At 37.2% G+C, this 21791-nt stretch overlaps 1 protein-coding gene across 30 annotated transcripts in view; it reads right to left on the reverse strand.

Moving 5' to 3' along the window:
* Positions 1-21791, reverse strand: part of Rims1 (regulating synaptic membrane exocytosis 1) — a 542679-nt gene that overhangs the window by 232916 nt on the left and 287972 nt on the right. For all 30 annotated transcript variants that reach the window (XM_085836062.1, XM_085836010.1, XM_085836009.1 and 27 more), the window contains one exon: positions 1760-2097. In XM_085836062.1, coding sequence (XP_085692188.1) covers positions 1760-2097 — 338 coding nt within the window. The remainder of the gene's footprint in view (positions 1-1759; positions 2098-21791) is intronic.

Here is a 21791-nt window from a genome sequence, read left to right on the forward strand (position 1 = left end):
CATTCTGTTTTGGGGGTCCAGCTAATGATACTTTTTCTCATCACTACCTTTAATTGTTCTGTTTCCCCGAGCTCCCGATTAATGCTCTAGAACAGTCAAGAAATCCTCAGTAATTGGAAGCAAACCATCATTCTTTCAGTCTTGCTTCCCCAAGGCTTCCCAGTCCAAGCTCCCACTGCTCCTCCTCTGCCTGTGCACCTATAGAACACTGCTTGTGATAGGGTCCCTCCTGCATTTAAAGTGTCAGCAGGCTTCCATACTCCCTGGCATTTTGTGAAGGTTTTTATCATAAGCCAAACTTGGTTCCTTTTATAAAAGCAACTTTACAGCTCTACCAATTTTGTCATATTTAAAGGTACCATCTTCTGAAAAGCCCCAAACTGCATACTTAATATTTTTGTTTCTTAACACTTTGCACTTTGGAATCAAGTGAGCTTCATCCTGTTGCCCCTACAGTACTTCTGACTTCTTTCAAAATAGTTCTCCTTACATTCATGCTCTCCCCTACTGTTGTCTGACTCCCCTCCAATATCTGGGAATCTTACAACCCATAATTCAAAAGGCTTTTCTTTTCTTTCTAGAGCTTCCAAAGTTATGTATGTATTTTTCTTGCATCTATCAATCAGCATCCTGAGTAATTGCCTAGGTGTCTGTCTTCCCTGGGATATTGCTTCCCCATAAACTGGGGAGAAGGATACGTCCTCATCATCTCTGCACCCTCTGGTTCCTGGTTCTTATCTTAATTATAGTGTTCGCTTAGTATGTGCTGACTGAATTCACAGCCATATTCAGTTAGGTAGGCACAGCATGTTGGCCATGCAGGGACCTTGAGGTTTCCTTTAATACTTGGCACACCCCTGCATAATGTGTTACCACTGCCTATTAGGACTGTCATCTAGACCTGCTTTACTTTGAAGTCATCATGGCTGGAGATCACTCCTGAGCTAGTGGCATAAGTAAGAGTTACACAAACAGAAGTAATCAAGCTTAGTCCAGTTCCTGCCTGTTGAGGTAACCTCTCCCCGCCCGCCCACACACACATAATTGTATCAGCTGGCTATGAAAGTGTGTCCCTATATTCACAGTTGTTAATTGATGTGCTGGCATCTCCCACTGCTGGCAGAATATATATATATATATATATATATATATATATATATATATATATATATATATATATTTGTTCCTGCCTAAGGCTTTCTCTGATTGGCTTTAATAAAGATCTGATTGCCAATATTGGAAGCAGGAAGAGATGGTGGAACTTCCAGTCAGAGATAGGGACTCTGGGAGAAGGATTAAGAAGCGGGAGATTCTGCAGCAGAGGCTGAGGCAGGCAGACAATTCAGAGGGCTCTATTCAACAAGTCTCTGATGTCCCATAATGCATTTCAGTAGACCAGGTTCTACATCATATTCTTTAAGAGCACATATTTCACTAAAGTGCTCATTTAATAAGTAGTGTTACTAGAGACTTTTTTGCAGCTCAGAGTTGGAAGTTTGTTACTCAAATGATTGGCTTAACTTTCATCGGCATCTATGCAAGATATGGAAGGCATGCCTCCCAACACAGATCTCTTAGGAGCTGACATATTTTTTAGAGGCTGGCAAACATCTCAGAGCCATTGCTGCCTTGAATATAGGCCCTAGGAAGTATTATCTCTCCCCATATGCCTCCAAATAGACTTTGGGCTCTTGATAACACATGGCGCTGCTTTCCAGCAAGCCCTCGACGTTTGTTTACCGTGCTAGTGAATTATTACCTTTCCCTTGGTGGCTCACTTCTTGACCTTGATGCCTGCTTCTGTTCAGGACCCAAGGCTTGCTGTGAGGGCTCAGCCCCTTTGTTCCTGTCCAGTGGTGCACCATGGGAAGCAGTGTCTTGGGAAGAGATAGCTGCTGTACTCAAGGGCGTCTGAGACCTTGATCGCTCTTGGAGCCGAGCTTTCTTTTCTCTTGGCACCTCAGATCCAGCACCTGTAGCCGTGTCACTCAGAGTCCCATCTTGACTGGGCTGCTGAGGACCACTTCCGAAGAACCACGCTCCAGATTTCGTTAATATCTCTTGTTGCTTTCGACATAAATTGCATACCCACATAACCTATTTGGAGAAGAGAAAGAGCAATATAAACTTTCTCCATCATTAAGAAGTACCTTACTTTTAGTATACAAACATTTATTATAGAAAAAGAACATCATCACCTTCATATTTATCTTTGGAAATTTCTTATGAAAATGTGTTTTACCCAATTCAGTCAACTATAGCAGTACCTGGGTTTAAAGAGTGAGCAAGCAAAGTAGAATATTTTTCTCACTTATCTTTAATTTAGTGATTCTGAGTTTCATTTTACAGTATGTCTGCCATAGTTTGTATAATTGACTCTGATGTTTCTTTAAACGGTCCGTTAGCACAAGTACCTAAGGTGAGGCAGACAACTGATCAGAAATTATTGTAAAGAGCTCTAGAATCAATATTTCTGTGCATCAACTTTGGTCTCTCAAAGGAATGTATTAATGTCCATCTTCTCTGCACCATTTATTATTAAAGCCATTCATGAAAGTTATTCACATAGAAAATAGTCTAGAGGAAAAGAAAAGGGCAACTTATATATGTCCAGTTTTCCTAGCAACCCTTTTTTTTTAATGGTACACATGGTATGATTTTTTTCATATATGTATTTACTAAAGTAATGCATCTGAGGCTGAATTTATTACTATGTGACAAGCAAAATGTAAGATTTCTTAAAACATTTTAGAACATTTAGTAACATACATAATGATAAGTGATGAAATATCGCTTAAGGTCAACATTTAATTTTCTACTCTTAATGACATTTAAAATTAATATAGTACAAGGACCAATGCTAATCAAAAATACTGAAGAGCCGGGCATGGTGGAGCATGCCTTTAATCCCAGCACTTGGGAGGCAGAGGCAGGCAGATTTCTGAGTTCAAGGTCAGCCTGGTCTACAGAGTGAGTTCCTGGACAGCCAGGGCTACACAGAGAAACCCTGTCTCGAAAATCGAAAACCAAAAAAAAAAAAAAAAAAGGAAAATGAAAAAAAAGAGAAAAGAATATACTGAAGAATATGAGCAAAGACTAGCACTAAGAACAGAGACAGATGGTGGCATACACAGGAGTCTTCTCTCTGAATATGTGACAGAAAACTAGGGAACAACCCACTGCAAAAGTGTATACCAAAATAGTTAGAATATACTGTTATTTCCATTTTAAATGGAAGCCAAGTGTTACTGTGCATGGCACCCTGAATCCTCATCTTTTTAAACACATGAGTAAATTTGATCACACGTGCTGATTCTACAGATGAATTAAGAGTAACATGGAAATAGAGACATCCTCAAACCAGGACTCCCTTGACAATTTCAGACTGCCTTCCTGACTCTCAAGATGTGGGAGGGATGTGCCTACATCCTGTGCCTGACAAGACATCAATAATACCCAAAATCCTGTGGTGCAAAGAGCTTCATAAGAAAGTTTTCTCACTTTACATCAACTCTGTAAATTCCAGGTGTGAGTATCTTAAACACATGAAAAGCAAGTCACAGTCAATTTTTTGTTTCTACAAAATAAATCCTGTCCCACCCCCCTCCCCCTCTGCCCCCTCTGTCTCCCCACATGTCCCATGCAGGCCTCTTACTCTCTCCTCTCTCTTTCTGTCCTTCTCTGTCTCCTACTGTCTCTACCCCTTCTCCAGTCCCTACCCCGAATAAACTCCCTTTTATTCTAGGCCCTTCATATCCCTGATTCTTCAGGGAAAACCTTGGTAGGGCCCTGTAAGGTGCTCCCTCCCACTACTTAATACCACAGCGTTTTGTAAAACACAGCAGCCTTAAATTAAATAAAATGGCACAAAGAAGAGTAGCAATGCTGAGAAAGGATAATTTTTATTAGATAATAGCAGATAATCATTATTTTGAATAGTTTCCCAAAATGCCATGACAGCTTTGTTTATTCCTTAATTTTAAGCATTAAAAATGGTTAATAAAAGGCAACTGAAAGATTTCAGGAAGAGTTCAGCTTTTGAATATACTGAACAATAAAATAATTAAGTTTTATAATCCATTTGATTTAATCTCCAGTGATAAATAGGTCATAATTGCTGGGCAAGAAAATTCATACTTTAGAAAACAATTTTAAGATACAGTTTAATGTTTAAGTCTGTGATATTTCACATGTATATTTTAAAAATTTATGGAAAAATATTCCCTATCCCAAATTGCTCCAATGCCTTATTTCATTCTATATCATAATAACTCAAAATCTTTGTTTGGGAATTTTCTATGTGGGATGAGCTTCTTCAGGAATGTGAAACGAAATTGACTATTAATATATATATATGTTAATATACTTGTGTTTTGCATAATAGTAGTTCTCAAGCTCTGTTTTTGGTTATATACATTATGCATATAATATTAGATAATATAAAAATAAATGTATTATATGTACGTATTAGATATATAGATACACTAGGTACATAGATACATAAATATATGATATTAAAACAGAAAAATATCAAATACTTCATACAAAAATAACAGGCATATTCAAAGTGATCCAGATTACAAGTCACAACACAATTATGTGCACCTAGGACTTTCATTTTGAACAACAATTATTAATTAAATTTGTCTGGAGTTATAAATAATCAAAACTGTTGTGCAGAGACACAGAAACATCTTTACCAGATTTCTTCTTATAAAAGATCTTAAGACTTATATTAAACCAAAAACTTTCACACACACATACACACATACACACACACACACACACACACACACACACACACAGGCACACTCCTTTTAGAAATTGTACTATGCAGGATTCACTGTCTTGAGATGTTCCAAGCAAACCTCAAATAAGCAATGCCTATGTAATAGCTATTGTAGTTCAGATGTTTAGGAATGAAATACAAAGTATAATAAAATGATTTCTGTGATTCAGCACAGCTTCTGAAACTCCATGATATACATTAGAAAACTGAAAAACTGGAGAAATTATATACTGATCTTTTGTTCTAACGGGGTCTTAAAATTTGTGCTTCTGACTTAAACATTAGGGAAAAACAACAGCTTAGACAAAAACAAAGATGAAATTTGCCTAAATAACATAAATTCCAACACTTCTTACTGCATAGATATGTCATAGATAAAACCACGTGGTCAGTAGGAATATAAAGATGAGCTTATGTAAGAAATTCATTACATGTGCCATGCCATGAAATGTTTGCAGATATGTGAACTATCCCAGGAGAGAGAATACATGGGGTACCAGTGGCAAAACAAAGAAAGATTTCCACTTCAGTTTAGCTAATGAAACACATTTACTTGAGGTCATTACAAGAGGCAGGTGAGGGGTAACTTAAAGGAGCATGAGCAACTGATGGGCAACTACAACACTGAAGGAAACAGCTTCCTCTCCCAGGAACTCTTAAGGACCTAGAAATCCTTACAAGTGGGGCAAGGTCTTGTGAGCTCACTCCTACCACCCACAAAATGTCTATCAGTCTTTGGGGTAGTGGTAGGACCTTCAGATCCACCCTTTTCCATGACAAAGGGGCATAGCCTTGCTCAAGTCTCTTTCAAAAAAAAATAAAAAATAAAAAATAAAAATCCCAGAAGGCAAAGGTCACAGCATGCCCAGAGCACTGCATTCAACAGCATTCTTACCTGTGTCCATAATAGTGTTACCTAGTTAATTCACCACAGTGAGGTCTGTGGTGAATTAACTAGAAACATAATAGAAATATGTTAACTAGAACATAATAGAAATATGTTGCTTATAAAAAAAAATCTAGCTGAATTATTTAGTGTAATCAGAAGTATGTTTGTAGGTAAAAACACATTAAAATGAATATTTTTGTATTTTTGTGATTTACTATGATACAGTACTTTAAAAAATATCACTCTGCCATTTTGAAATTTGAAAAAAAGTTGCTGAATTTCCTTTATATTGGTGAATTTTTTATACCTTTCCCCTTCTTTCTGTGAAGGATTTAGTGAAGCAGAAATGGGTGACAAATTATCAAGTTGCCATTTCATGATGTTGAAAAAATTAAATAGTATAGCAGGAAATGGTGAGTGGTAGAGTATTAGTAGACAGAAATGAGTGATTTCTTCGTGGGTTTTGTTTCTCTGGGAATAGGGGGAGCAGTGCTTTCCAAATCGGCTGCTGTATTATTACTCTATTTTCATATGTTTTTTTTTTCTTCATTTGGAAAGATTTATACATTAATATGGTTGAATTAATGATAAACATATAATTTATAGTGTCACTTTTAATGAAAAGAACACTTTCAATTTTACTTACTCACCCCAGAGTTTTTTTTTTTTGTTTAATCTAATATGTAATTTAAAACACCTGCATTTCTAATGTAATTTTATATATTATTTTATTGGTAGTGCAACATAAATATGTTCATGTGATTTTTAATGATATTACATTTAACACATATTAAATATAAAGAAGGCATATTGTTTGACTTACCACTGAACATGGTATATACTCACTGGTAAGTTGACATCAGCCATAAAGTACAGGATAACCCTTTACAATCCAGACACAAAGAAGCTAAGTAACAAGAAGGACCTAAGGGATGATACTTGAATCCCACTGAGAAGGGGGAATGAAATAGATATCAGAGGTGGATGGAGGGAGGCGACTGGGTGGGAAAGGGGAGTGAAGGCTAGAATGGGGATGGGGATCAGGTACAGGGAGATGGGGGTCAGGACAGGGCTGGGAATGAGGACAGAAATTAGTGGGGGACATCTCTGGTACTACTCTGAGACCTGGGATAAGGGAGGCTCCCTGGAGTCTATGGAAGTGACTTTAGCTGAGACTCCTAGCAGGTGAGCATATGGATGAAACTAGAAAAAAAAAATCATACTGAGTGACATAACCCAGACCCAGAAAGACAAACATGACATGTAGCCACTTATAAGTGGACATTATCTGTAGGCAGAAGAGAGTCTCGAGAGCAGGCAAATGAGTAAGATACACCCTACTCCCACTGTTGAGTCCCAAAAGCATCAAGCTAAACAACCACAGCATGGATGTTGAGGACCTAGCACAGACCTATGTAGGTTCCCTGATTGCTGCCTCAGTCCCTGTGAGGCTCTGTGAGCCCTTCTTTGATTCTGTGGCCTGTGTTCTCCTGGTGTCCTCAAAACTTCCGAGTCCTAAATTCCTTCATTCCCCCACCTTCATCAGGGTTCTCAGAGCTCTGGCGAATGTTAGGCTGTGGGTTTCTACCTCTGTTTTCATCAGCTGTGAGAGAAAGCCTCTCAGAGGAGGATCGGGCTAGACTTGTATCTTCTGTCCTTTTTAAATAAAATCCTGTTTTCAACATATCCTAAATTCATACCCTTTACACAGCTTCTTGAGTCCTTTGTTTTTCACATTCTGGAAACTTTATTATCATCCTCACAGTTACATTTTTCTTTCCCTAATATTGGTAATCCACTTTTGACAACATTTAACCACCCCCTCTGTGATGGTTTGTAAATTCTTGGCCCAGGGAGTGGAATTATTAGAGGATGTAGCCCTGTTGGAATAGATGTGGCCTTGTTGGAGTAGGTGTATCACTGTGGGTGTGGGCTTTTAGACCCTCATCCTAGCTGCCTGGAAGTCAGTCTTCCAGATGAAGTTCATCTTCAGATGAAGATATAGAACTCTCAGTTCCTCCTGCATCATGCCTGCCTGAATGTTGTCATGTTCCCACCTTGATGATAATGGACTTAACCTCTGAATCTGTAAGCCAGCCCCAATTAAATGTTATCTTTATAAGACTTGCCTTGGTCATGGTGTCTATTCACAACAGTAAAACCCTAAGACATCTTCTCTTCCTGAACTCTTCTTCAGCATTGTGATATTTTGACCAGATTTCTTTTATTGCTTTCTAAAATGCAGAGGCAATTTTGTTTTCTGGTCATGCCCTGACATTACCTCTTCACATGTCCCTGACTAAAATCTTCATTAACTCTAATTAAATGGTGTTACATGGGGATTCATTCTTGATCACTTAATTTTATATCCCAATAGGCTTCATGAGAAATGTAAACTGTCTCCTTCAAAACCAATGCATATTTTAGAGCATTTACACAACAAATGAATATTTGATTAATAAATAATATCAATGCCTCCTATGTAAACATACTATCTGCCTTGTAAAGCATACAACACAGAATATAATAAGATAAAATATAATTAAGCTTTGAATTGTGTTGGCTACTCAAATAGATTACCTTTCAGTATAAACCAATGTCTTAAAATCATTACCTCTAGTCTAATCAGTATTTAACATACACGAGCATATTCGCTCTCATTTGAAACATGTGACCATTGGAATGGCAGACACTTCAGGCAATAGAAAAATTATGCTTTCCATAAGATGGATTCTTGTCCTACATTATTAGTCCCACCCACACAATGATCCGAGCCATTAATATGAGCTTGCTTGTAGCTTACTGAGTCTTTCTCTATTCATCAAGTTTTCTTAACTATGAGACCTCAACACTACTCTTCCACATATGTATCTATATCTATCTATCTCCACATGGCTTTACTGACAATATAGAAAAAAAAAACATATTTTCTGAGTTGACTTCTGAAACCAGTTCCTTAATTGAGTGTTTTGCATGTCCTTGTTGATTCAATAAATCCTGCATACCATTTCTAGATCCTACAGATTTTCAAACTGGTTCCCTCCTATAGGGTTGCAGATCCCTTTAGCTCCTTGGGTATTTTCTCTAGCTCCATCCAATAGATGACTGTGAGCATCCACTTCTGTATTTGTCATGCACTGGCATAGCCTCACAAGAGACAGCTATATCACTGTCCTATCAGCAAAATCTTTCTGGCATATGCAATAGTGTCTGGGTTTGGTGGTTGTATATGGGATGTATCCCTGAGTGGAGCAGTCTCTTGATGGACCTTCCTTCCGTCTCAGCTCTGAACTTTGTCTCCCCCAGAGCTGTGTCTCTAGTTGCATATGTAGTAGAGGATGGCCTAGTCAGCCATCAATGAGTCTTGGGAAGATCATATGCCCCTGTACAGGGGAATACCAAGGCCAGGAAGTGGGAGTGGGTGGGTTGGGGAGCAGGGTGGGGTGAGGGTATAGGGGGCTTTGGGGATAGGATTTGAAATGTAAATGAAGAAAATATCTAATAAAAAAAAAAGCAAAGGCAGTAACAGAAGACACACACAAAACAAAACAAAACAAAACAAAACAAAACAAAAACTGGCTCCCTGTCTTCTACAGTGATATGGGAGATTGAAACTAGGGCCTCATATGTGCTCCACAGTACTACACTAATGAGATACATCCCAGTGCTTAAACTTGCTTACTTGCTTCCCCATAGATTTAAAACTCTTCAACATACACTAGTTCTTGCCAACTCTTCCAACCTAATATGCTTCCCACACATGCACATGTAACACACACAGACATACACACACACACACCACATATGTGTGTGTTTCAGTTTTCTGAAAATCATGGCTGGTATTTAACTTTGTCTATCTATAGTAATCTTACTATCAGCTTATTTCCAAAATGATTATATGTACTTTAAAATTATTTCATTATTTATATCTGATGTTAAACTTCATATTGCATGGATGATATAAAACTTTCCTATGGAGGTAGGCTGCTCAAAGACCTCCTTTCTTTGTTTCCCCAGACCCGATCCTCCAGTCTCATCTCTAGCACTGCAACAGAAAGCCAGCTGCAGCACACCTCCCTGCCCACATCACCTGTGGATCTCACTGACTTTCCCTTCCTAATCCCCCTCCCCACCTGTTTCATTGACTCAGATCCAGCAGGCACCCCCTGCTAAACCAATGGCCAATCCTCTGAGAACAACAAGAATGCTGAAGGCAGATCCACACCTCTCCTACTGCTTCTGAGATCCAATCTACCCAATCTTATCCCCAGCTCTGTTATAAGAAACCTGCTATGGTCTCTCATTCCTCATAGCCCCCATTCCCAACAGATCAAAAAGATTGTCTCCTCTAACTTTCCTCCCAGCAAGTCATCCCAGTATGCCAAGGTCCATTACAAACAGGCATTACCTGTAAAGACACCAGCTGAACTGGACAGAAAAACAGACAGCATACAATAAAATCCAGAGAGAAAACAGAAACCAAGAAACACCTGACAAAGACAAATTCAGAAATCAGCACCTAGACCTTAGACACCAGTATAAAAACACAATCAATAATACCCAGGACAATATGTCTCTACAAGAGGCCAACTATTCTAACACAGTAGACCCTGATAATTTCAACATAACTGAAGCACAAGGAAAAGACCATAAAACAGCCTTTATGAATTTGATATAGACCCTTAAAGAGGAAATTAATACACCTCTTAAAGAATTCTAGGAAATAAATAAACTGTTCAAGGCCTGATATTGGAAATTGAATCAATAAAGCAAATGAAAACTGAGGAAATTTTGCAATGATACTTTAGGAATTCAAACGGGAATTACAGACACAAGTGTCACCAACAGAATACTAGAGATGGAAGAGGGAATGGAGGATTTTGGGCTAGATATGATAGAAGAAATGAATACATTGTTCAAAAAATGTGAAATCTAAAAACTCCCAGCACAGATCATCCAGGAAATCTAGAATACTATGAAAATAATAATTTAAAAAAACTAATAATAACAGGTTTAGAAGTGGGAGAAAACAAGCTCAGAGATCCAGAAAATGTTTTCAACAAAACAATAAAAGAAAAATTTCCTAACTTAAAGGAGATACCTATATATATGAAGCATAAAGAATAGCAAATAGATTGGTCCAGAAAAGGAATCCCCCTCACCACATCAAAACAAACTATATATACAGAACAAAGAAAGATTATTAAAATCTGAAAGAGAAAAAGAGCAAGTAATGTTTAAAGGCAGACTTAGAATTCACATCTTATTACTGAATGATGATTGTAAAAGACAGAAGGGGCTGGACCAATGTGTTGCCGACTTCAAAAGATCAGACACCAGCACAGACTACTATGCCAAACATTTCTCAATTACCAGAATGGAGAAAAATAATATACTCCATAATAAATAAAATTAAAATAATGTCTGTCTAAAAACCCATCCCCACAGAAAGGTGCTAGACAGAAAACTCCAACCCAAGGAGGTTAACTACACTCATGAAAATACAGGAAATAAATAATCTCACACTAGCAAAATCAAATGAAGCGAAGCACACTCACACCACCAGCACCACCACCATAACCATCAGCTCCCCCCAAACAACAACAACCTCAACAACAATAACAAGAATCAATAACCACTGATCATTAATTACTCTCAATATCAAGAGACTAACTGAATGGATGCAAAACCTGGACCCATCCTTCTGCTGCATGCAAGAAACAAACTTCAACATGAAGGATAGATCTAACTTCAGTGGGAGGTCGTTTCTATATCTAAAAAGCACATTTCAAACCAAAACTAACCCAAAGAGGTAGGGAAGGGCATTACATATTCATTGTCTTAATTAGGGTTTCTATTGCTGTGAAGAGATGCCACAATCTTCACAAGTCCTATAAAGGGAGATATTTAACTGGGGCTGGCTTACAGTTCAGAGGTTTAGTCTATTATCATCATGGCAGGAAACATGGTGGCACACCAACAAACATGGTGCTGGAGGGGAAGCTGCAAGTTCTACATCTGGATCCACAGGTAGCAGGAAGAGAGTGATATGCACTGGGCCTGGCTTGAACATCTGAAATCTCAAAGGCTATCCTGAGTGACATGCTTCCTCCATCAAAGCCACGCCTTCTCTGACAATACCATACCTCCTAATAGACCTACGTCCTAATAGGCCTATGGATGCCAACTATACCCATCAACCATACTCATCAAAGGAAAAATTCCACCAGGTGTAAAAGAAACAACACTATTATAGCTTAAGTCATATATTGACATCCACACATGGATAGTGGGAGATTTTAATGCCTGTACATCACCAATGTATAGTGGGAGATTTTAATGCCTGTACATCACCAATGTACAGGTCATCCAGACAAAAAACATTGGATAAAAAAATACAGGACATAAGAGAAGTTATAAACCAAACAGACATAACATATTTAAAGAAGATTTCACCCCCAAACAAGATGATATACCTTCTTCTCATCACCTTAAGGAACTTACTCTAATTGACTGCCTAATTGGTTACAAAGTAAGCCACAACAGATACAAGAAAATTGAAATAACTCTGTGTATCCTATCATACTATCATCCAGGTTATTGCTGGATATCAACAATATCAGAAACAACAGAAAACTTAAAAACTCATGGAAGCAAAACAACTCTCTAGTGCATGAAAAAAATGAGTCAAGAGAGGAATTAAGAAAGAAATTAAATATTTTCTAGACTCCATTGAAAATAAATGCACAAGATACCCAAACTTATGGGACTCAGTGAAAGCTGTGCTAAGAGGATCATCCATAACACTGAGTGCCTACATTTTAAAAATTGGAGAGACTTCATACTAGCAACTTAATAGCATATCTGAAAGCTCTAGAACATAAAGAAGTAACCACACCCAAGGGGAGTAATAATAAAAGAAATAATAAGATAAAAATAATGAACTGTGGCCTGAAATCAATAAAATAGAAACAAATCAAACAATAAAATGAATCAAGGATGCAAAGAATTGATTCTTTGAGAAAATCATCAAGGTAGACAATCACTTATCCAACCTAAAATGCACAGAGAGAATATCCAAAATAACAAAATCAGAAAAGAAAGGGGTGACATAACAGCCGACACTGAGGAAATCTCGAGAATCATAAGGACATATTTTAAATAACTGCACTCTACCAAATTGGAATATCTAAAAGAAATACATAATTTATAGATAAACAATACTTACCAAAGTTAAATTGAGATCAAAAGAAAAATATAAACAAACCTGTAACCCATAGTAAGATAGAAGCAATCATTAAAAGTTTGCCAACAACAACAAAGACCAGGGCCAGACAATTTTAGCAAAGAATTCTACCAGATTTTCAAAGAAAAGTTAACAGCAACACTCCTCAAATTATTCCATAAAATAGAAACAGAAGGATAATTTTTCCAATTAATTTTATGAGGCCACAGTTAAACTCTGATAGGAAAACCACATAAAGCCTCAACTAAGAAAGAGAATTAAAGTCCAATTTCCCTTCTGAACATAGAGGAAAAAATACTCAATAAAATACTTGCAAACTGACTCCAATAACACATCAAAAAGATCATCAGATTACTAGGATGCAGGGATCATTCAATATACAAAAATCAATAAATGTAATAAACTATATAAATAAATTTTTAAAAAACCTCTGTAATCATCTCTGGGGGAGGGTAGGTGGAGAAAAACTTGGAGGAGTAAAGGGAGGGAAAATTATAATCAGGATGTATATATCAAAATAAACTATTTTGATAAACATGTTCATATGGATTATATCCCAATAGAAATGTATTACAAAGAAGAATTAATAAAAGTATTGGATATATTTTGTTTAGTATTACATTCCTAAAACTTGATTCCACTTTTGTCACTTTTAATTAAACTTTATTCCTAATGATGGTAAAGAAACTTATAATATAATTTATTTATATTTGTTTCCACTAGAGGTATCAGAAAGTAAAGGAAACTATACAACTGGAGGATTTCAAAACACAAGTAAAATATTGCCTATAAGAATATATAAAAAACTTTTATTTGACTAATTCAAATTAATATTTTATAAGCAACTTAGTGAACTATCACACTTTACACTACCTATAAGAACTAATTGCTAAAGCTAATTTTTTATATTTCTAGCTTTCACCTAGCAAGCTCTATTCTCAGATATGCACATACACACTTCAGAGCATATGACCAAAATGCAATATTGTCCATGAACAGTAGTAACCAGTAACAACAAAATACCCTCACTTTTGAAATGAAGCAATCTAATCACATTCAAATGTGTCAAGATCAAAAACTTTGCTAGAGTAAAATATGTTTTGATATGAATCAAAATGAAGGTAGCATGCAGAAAGTATTGACATGCACCTAAATCACGTGGTAAGCAAATTATCGATTGAAACACTAATCCCGAAGTGGAAGAGGTTACACTTCCTTGTTTCTCCTAGATGTCCATGCAATATTGATATAATTAAGTTTTAAGTTTTTTCTATGAAGCATTGCAAAAGAAACAATCACAAACAGCAATAATATGTTACTCCCTTAAAATATTCAAAATAAATAAAAAAGAACAGTAAGGATGAGAGTGGAAAGTGACAATTAATTATAAATCGAAATAGCTAAGAGAAAAATCAATGAAGTGAGAATTATCTCTTTGCAGAGATTACTAAAGCAGATGAAAATCGTTCTTGGATTATCAAGAAAAAAGGAAATAAAGTTATCAAAAATATGACACTGATACAAAGCTAAAGTTTGTTAAAAGCATAAATCAAGAAAAATTAGAGTAATTTGATCAACAGATTCAAGAACATCTATGAAACAGAAATAGCACAAAAATCAAAATCTCTAGTACTGATATGAAAAGAAAAAACTAACTAAATAATCCTATATTGATTAAAGAAGTAGAGCTCATATTTAAAGGCATAGCTTACAATAAACATTCCAGAACTACACTATTTTTTAAACAGGAAATTTCCATAAAACATATTTCAGAAGTAAATGTAACTGATATATGTTTTTCTAGAGAAAGTACCCAAGGAGCTAAAGGGATCTGCAACTCTATTGTTGGAACAACATGATGTACTAACCAGAACCCCGGAGCTCTTGTCTCTAGCTGCATATGTATCGAAAGATGGCCTAGTCGGCCATCATTGGAAAGAGAGGCCCATTGGACTTGCAAACTTTATATGCCCCAATATAGGGGAATGCCAGGGCCAAAAGAATGAGAATGGGTGGGTAGGGAAGTGGGGGGCGCTATGGGGGACTTGTGGGATAGCATTGGAAATGTAATTGAGGAAAATATGTAATAAAAATATTAAAAATAAAAAAAAAAGAAAAAAAGGATATTTTTTAAGTCTAATCTCTTTATGTCAATTTACTTCTGGGACTAAAATCATAATATAAGAAAATTGTGCACAAGATTAAATTAAAGGCAAATATCCAACTTTTATCTCTTTTAAAAGTTAGAGGGTTGATTCAGCAATATAGGAACACATAAAAAATTCATTATTTCACCATAAAGAAGTGAAATTGGTCATAGCATATTATATAATTACACACACACACCATATGGATTAAGATACATATAATATCCCAATTTAACAAACCTGTATGAAAACTATTTGAATACCTTTTAAGTTGTAAAAACACTCAACAAAATAGGAAAATAAACACTTTCCATATATTTTCTAAGTATGACATAAGGCATTTTCAAAACTACTTCTAATAGAGCAGTGGATGATGAAACCAATTTTTAAAATCTCAGAAATGCTAATAGTATAAGAATTCAATATAATTATAAAATGAGAAAAGTACATAAGTATTGATATGGAGTGACCATGTTACTTTAAAGACCCAGTTCTTTTTATTATTATTATTATTATTATTATTATTATTATTATTATTATTAGATATTTTCTTTATTTACATTTCAAATGCTATCCCGAAAGTTCCCTATACACTCCCCCCACCCCCGCCCTGCTCCCCTACCCACCCACTCCCACTTCCTGGCCCTGGCATTCCCCTGTACTGGGGCATATAAAGTTTGCAATACCAAGGGGCCTCTCTTTCCAGTGATGGCCGACTAGGCCATCTTCTGCTACATATGCAGCTAGAGACACAAGCTCTGGGGGTACTGGTTAGTTCATATTGTTGTTCCACCTATAGGGTTGCAGACCCCTTCAACTCCTTGGGTACTTTCTCTAGCTCCTCCATTGGGGGCCCTGTGTTCCATCCTACAGATGACTGTGAGCATCCACTTCCGTATTTGCCAGGTACTTGAATAGCCTCACACCAAGCAGCTATATCAGGGTCCCTTCAACAAAATCTTGCTGGCATATGCAATAGTGTCTGGGTTTAGTGACTGATTATGGATGGATCCTGGGTGGGGTAGACCCAGTTCTAATGCATACTCTGACTGCATGGAGGAACTGGCCTAGAAGTTAATTTAAAAGCTGTTTTAGAGACCAAGGTATAGCAAAAATAAAATTAATTCTCTCTCTTTCTCTCTCTCTCTCTTCCTCACTCTCTCTCCCTCCCTCCCTTATCTTTAAGTAGAAAATATAGGCCTTGTGGGAACAGTAAGAAGGTGTCCAACTACAAACAGGACACCTATAAACCAACCACTTCTGGAATGTAGAAATTGGGCTTTTCAAAATTGAACACTATAAATGTAGATATATAAATTGAATAAGTTGCACAGATTGTTGTATTTTTACACCTCAGGGAAATAAATATAAATACCAAAGTAAAGACAGATGTACCATCATAAACATTTACATATCTAAGTAGTGTTAACGTGTTAGGTCCACTCAACAGAAGAAAAATCATGCCTGATACTGAAAGCTAGCCACCTTCCTGGAGCTAGTGAGGTTGCGTATCCTAATGGGGAACCTGCTAGACCAACATAATTTCTACCTGCATCCTAAATGCTTATCTTTATACACACAGACAAGCATAGCTCTCGCCCCTCATCAAAGGAGCTTACCATCCCATCAGACAGATCATAACAGAAATTCACAACTGATCAAAATACTAAGAACAACTAACCATGGGGTGCCCAACCCCAGCTAATACGTATACAGCATAACTCCTAATGCCTAGGGAAAATAATGGAAAATGGGGCACGAACATTGGAAGAACAAGTGGAAGACGATGTCTTGTCTTGTGATATTATGTCTCTAACAATTGGCAATACCAGTAGACATGCTAACATACATGGGGGTAATCTCACAGGACTTGATCCTTTAAAAAAAAAAAAGTCTGCAAACAGCTAATGATGTCAGCAAGAGACAGAGTTAGTCTTCCCAGTGATGAAATCCCTACCAAATGGTCTGCCCTGAAATCATATACCTTTAAGCAACACTAAGTGGGCTCAGCAGGCTGTAGTTTTATAATTACAAACACATATGAACATATAAACACTCCTGTGCATGCGTGTGTGCATGCCCCCCCCTCTCTCTGTGTGTGTGTGTGTGTGTGTAAAACTATGTAACAGTAACAGTCATAGAAAGCAAGGTTGTGGATGTGTGAAAGAAAGTGAAGTTGGAGGGGAGGATACAGAAGAGGTTTGAAGGATGGTAAAGGAGGAAATGATGTGACTATAGTTTGCTGACTTAAAAAAAGTAAACAGCAACAATGGTAGGTTTCCAGAGACCAGAAAAAGATGTATATATGCCTGTGCTTGTAGTCCCTTATAGTTATGTCATAGTTATATCAATAATATCACCCTGTGGCTTTTCTCTCTCTGTCTCTCTGTCTCTTTCTCTTCTTCCCTCCCTCCCCCCTCTCTCTGTCTCTCTCTCTCTCTTTTTCCTTCCATACCCCTCTTCCTCTGTCTCTCTCTGCTTCGCTCCCCTCCCCATCTCTCTCTTTCTTTTTCTTTTTCCTCTTCTTTTTTCTTTTCTTTTTTGTTTTTTTGAGACGGTTTCTCTTTATAGCCCTGGCTGTCCTGGAACTCACTTTGTAGACCAGGCTGACCTCGAACTCAGAAATCTGCCTGCCTCTGCCTCCCAAGTGCTGGGATTAAAGGTGTGTGCCACCACACCCAGCTTTTCTCTCTCTTTCTGTCTCTCTCTGTCTCTCTGCTTCTCTCTGTCTCTGTCTCTCTCTCTCTCTGTCTCTCTGTCTCTCTCTGTCTCTCTCTGTCTCTCTCTGTCTCTGTCTCTGTCTCTGTCTCTCTCTCTCTCTCTCTCTCTCTCTCTCTCACACACACACACACACACACACACACACACACACACACGGAAAAACCAGAATACCAGTTCTCTTTCAACACTAAATTGGCTATCACCCTGACTTTAGACCATTAGCCTTCAATACTGTCAGAAATTACTATTTGTTATTAGAGTCATCTAGTCTAATCTACAATGTTTGGTTACTACAGCCTGCACTAAGACACCAATCAAAGCAATTCTGCCACCAATCCAAACATTGTTGAAAACTGTAAAATCCCAATCCAAACCAAATTAAACAAAAAATACCTTGGTAAATCCCAACATAACTACACAACCGAGGACAAACTTAAATTATCCAGAAAAAAGGATGAGATCCTTTCTGAAGAGTTATAGGAATGAGGACAAGAGATGACTTAACAAGAGCCAGCTGAAAAGACAGTTGAGTTATTCATAATCAGAATAGTAAAGGAGGAAATACTAATGACCATATTTAGAAGAAAGGAGAAGATCAAATAGATACAAACATAAAAGAACCTACAGTAAGAATCGGTAAATCTAAATGAATATTAATGGTAAGTGAAAATAAAGCATTTATCATAAAGAATAAATCATAGTGCAATAAATGGTAAGAGAATATAAATTAATGTGGCATAGTGTTCTTATATCTTCCAGGAAGTAGTAAATATATTCATACATTAAATATTGATCGTATAAGAATTTATGAATAACAAAAAGATAGCAAAATAATGTATTATTGATGTACTAATGGTGACATAGGATGATGGATACAATTATTTTAAAAGAAAGTAACAAAAAGAAATGCCAAAAATATAAAGTACAACAGTAAATTTAAACACAAACAGTGGCACTTACACTAGATGAAAGCAAGTGAAATGTCCAAGTTTTGAAAAGTCACATTGGAGTTTTAAAATTAATTTGTAACTGATACAGAACAGAAACACAAGGTGTGCATATTTATGAGGAATCATATTGCTATTTTCTTAAATGCATTTATTATATCATCTAAAACCTGATAAAGCATATTCATCTTTTTCTTCATTTAAAATTTCTTTATGATGAAACAAAGCTGTTTTTTCCAATGTTTTGAATATACAGTAGCTGTCCTCTATACTTACATTCCTGTAGAAGAGCACACCAGAACTGGCATTTACCTAACTGTAATCTGGTACCTAGCAGCCTATCCTTCTCCAGTCTTCTCTCAGGATTCCTGAAGCTTTCTCCTTACCTCATTCTCAATGAAATGGAAACTTTAAGGTACATGCATTAGTTAGATAATACATTTATCTTTCTGTGTATGACTTATATCACAGAATTCAATGACCAACCAAGTTTTTAGAAACAAAAGAATGTCATCATTTTATAGAAGAAAAAAAATTTCTCCCACAAAACATTGCTTTTAGCAGCTCATCTGGGATGGACATTATGGTTCTCATTAGTTGATTACTGAGAATGATGAAGCAGTGAACATGGCTGTGCAGATATCTTTAACAAGTCGGTTGACTTCCTTTGGTTGTATTCTGAGTACCAAGACTGCTGAAGAGTGTTCTTTACATTGGTTATAGGAATTTAGGGTTAGGGTTAGGGTTAGGGTTAGGGTTAGGGTTAGGGTTAGGAAGCACAATCTCATACCTACAATTTCTGATTAAAACAAAATTATTTTGACTAGGGTGAGATAATATATGACTTTATCCATTTTCCATAATACTATTTGCCATTGCTAGTTCTTCACTTGAGTAAAGTGAGCTTAGGTATATTGATGTAGTCATTATTTTTGCCATTGCTATGACAAAATATCCAATGCAAGCAACTTGAGGAAGGAAAGGTTTATTTTCTCTCACAGTTCATCATGGTAAAGTCCTCAGTCCGGCAGAGACTTGAGGCTGTTGATCATCAGTTACCAAAAGCAAGAAAGCAGACAGTGGTGAAAACTGATGCTCAGTTAGCATCCTACATTTTATTTATTCTGGGACTCCACCATCATTTAGGACTGGTGTGTCCATATTAATAAAACCAAACTAGAAATCTCTTCTCAGACAAACCCCAAATACTTCTGTCATACTGGTTTTAAATCTCCTAAAGTTTACAATCAATATTAACTTTTATAAATGACAAACTTATAAGTCCAGCTATTTGAGACATTTTTTTATGATTTTTCTGATGCTTTCAGAATCCCTTGGATACTATAAATATTATCTTGATGAATATCCTAACCCATTCCATGGTTTGTTTCTCCATTCTTTTCCTTGAAAGAATATATTTTTGTCTGATATAATTGCATTTTTCTGTTCTTCTATAATCTGTGCTTTTAATATGTAAAACATCATTTCATAAATCAATATCAAGAAAATTCCCTCTGTTTTCTTGTATGGATTCTGATTCCTATGGTTTATTCCTTTATTATTTAAAGTCAATTCTTGTATGTGATGCAGGGCTTCAGTTTTAATTTTCCATTGTGGATAATTTTATCTTCCTAACAGTACTTACTGAAAATAATTTCCTCAACACATATTCTTGGTTGTAAAATTCATAGACTTATATTTGATTTTTCTTATTATTCTGCATTAGTTACCTTTTGTCTTTGGTGTGGTTTTGGCTTAGCATTTCAGAATTTCCCTTCATAGCTATCTATCTCCACTGCTTTTGAGCTCGACAAGAGGTTTAAATATCATCAAAGAGGGCTAAGGTATAGAAAGTTGTTGATGGATCTTGGGTTCCAGGTCCTTCAGAGACCAGTCTGCGCAGGTTAGAAGACAGACTGCGAAGGGTGAGCGAGCAGACTGCCGAAGTGATACAGCTTATGGGACAGACCCCATTTTGTGCTCCAGACATCCAGGCACTTCCCCCCGCCCCCCAGAGGACAGATGTCTGCCTGGGAGGGCTCTGCCTGAGCAGGTGAGGGAGCCATCTTGTGTCCCAGGTCCCTCAGAGACTAGTCTGTGCAGGTGAGAGTGCGGACTACAGAAGCAACACAGCTTCTGAGACAGGCATAAGCAACACAGCTTCTGAGACAGACCCCGTTTTGGGCTCCAGACATCCGGACACCTTCCCCTCCAGAGGAGAGGAGTCTGCCCAGAAGGGCTCTGACCACCAGAGCAGGAGAGAGAGCCATCTTGTGTCCTGCATCCCTCGGAGACCAATCTGTGCAGGTAAGCGTGCAGACTGCAGAGGCAACACATCTTCTGGGACAGGCTCTGTTTCCAGCCTTCATCTTCAGCAAGGAGGCAGGTCTGAACGCCGGATATCTGTGTATCTTCCCTGCAAGAGGAGAGCTTGCCTGCAGAGAGTACTCTGACCACTGAGACTCAGGAGAGAGCTAGACTCCCAGGTCAGCTGACAGAGGCTAACAGAATCACAGGAGGAACCAACCAGAGACAACTATAACAACTAACACCAGAGATTACAAGATGGTGAAAGGCAAATGTAAGAATCTCACTAACAGAAACAAAGACCACTCACCACCATCAGAACCCAGCACTCCCATCTCAGCCAGTCCTGGATACCTCAACACACCTGAAAAGCAAGATTCTGATTTAAAATCATATCTCATGATGCTGGTAGAGGACACCAAGAAGGGAATCAATGACTCACTTAAAGAAATACAGAAGACCACAGCTAAAGAGGTAGAAGTCCTTAAAGAATTACAGGAAAACACAACTAAATAGGTCATGGTATTGAACAAAACCATCCAAGACCTAAAAAGGGAAGTAGAAACAATAAAGAAAACCCAAAGTGAGACAATGGTGGAGATAGACACCCTAGGAAAGAAATCTGGAATCATAGATGCAAGCATCAGCAACAGAATACAAAAGATGGAAGAGAGAATCTCAGGGGCAGAAGATTCCATAGAGAACATGGGCACAATAATCAAAGAAAATGCAAAATGCAAAAAGA

The sequence above is a fragment of the Mus caroli genome, unplaced genomic scaffold (assembly GCF_978045245.1).
Source record: "Mus caroli unplaced genomic scaffold, Mus_caroli_1 scaffold_1, whole genome shotgun sequence".
Lineage (NCBI taxonomy): Eukaryota > Metazoa > Chordata > Mammalia > Rodentia > Muridae > Mus > Mus caroli.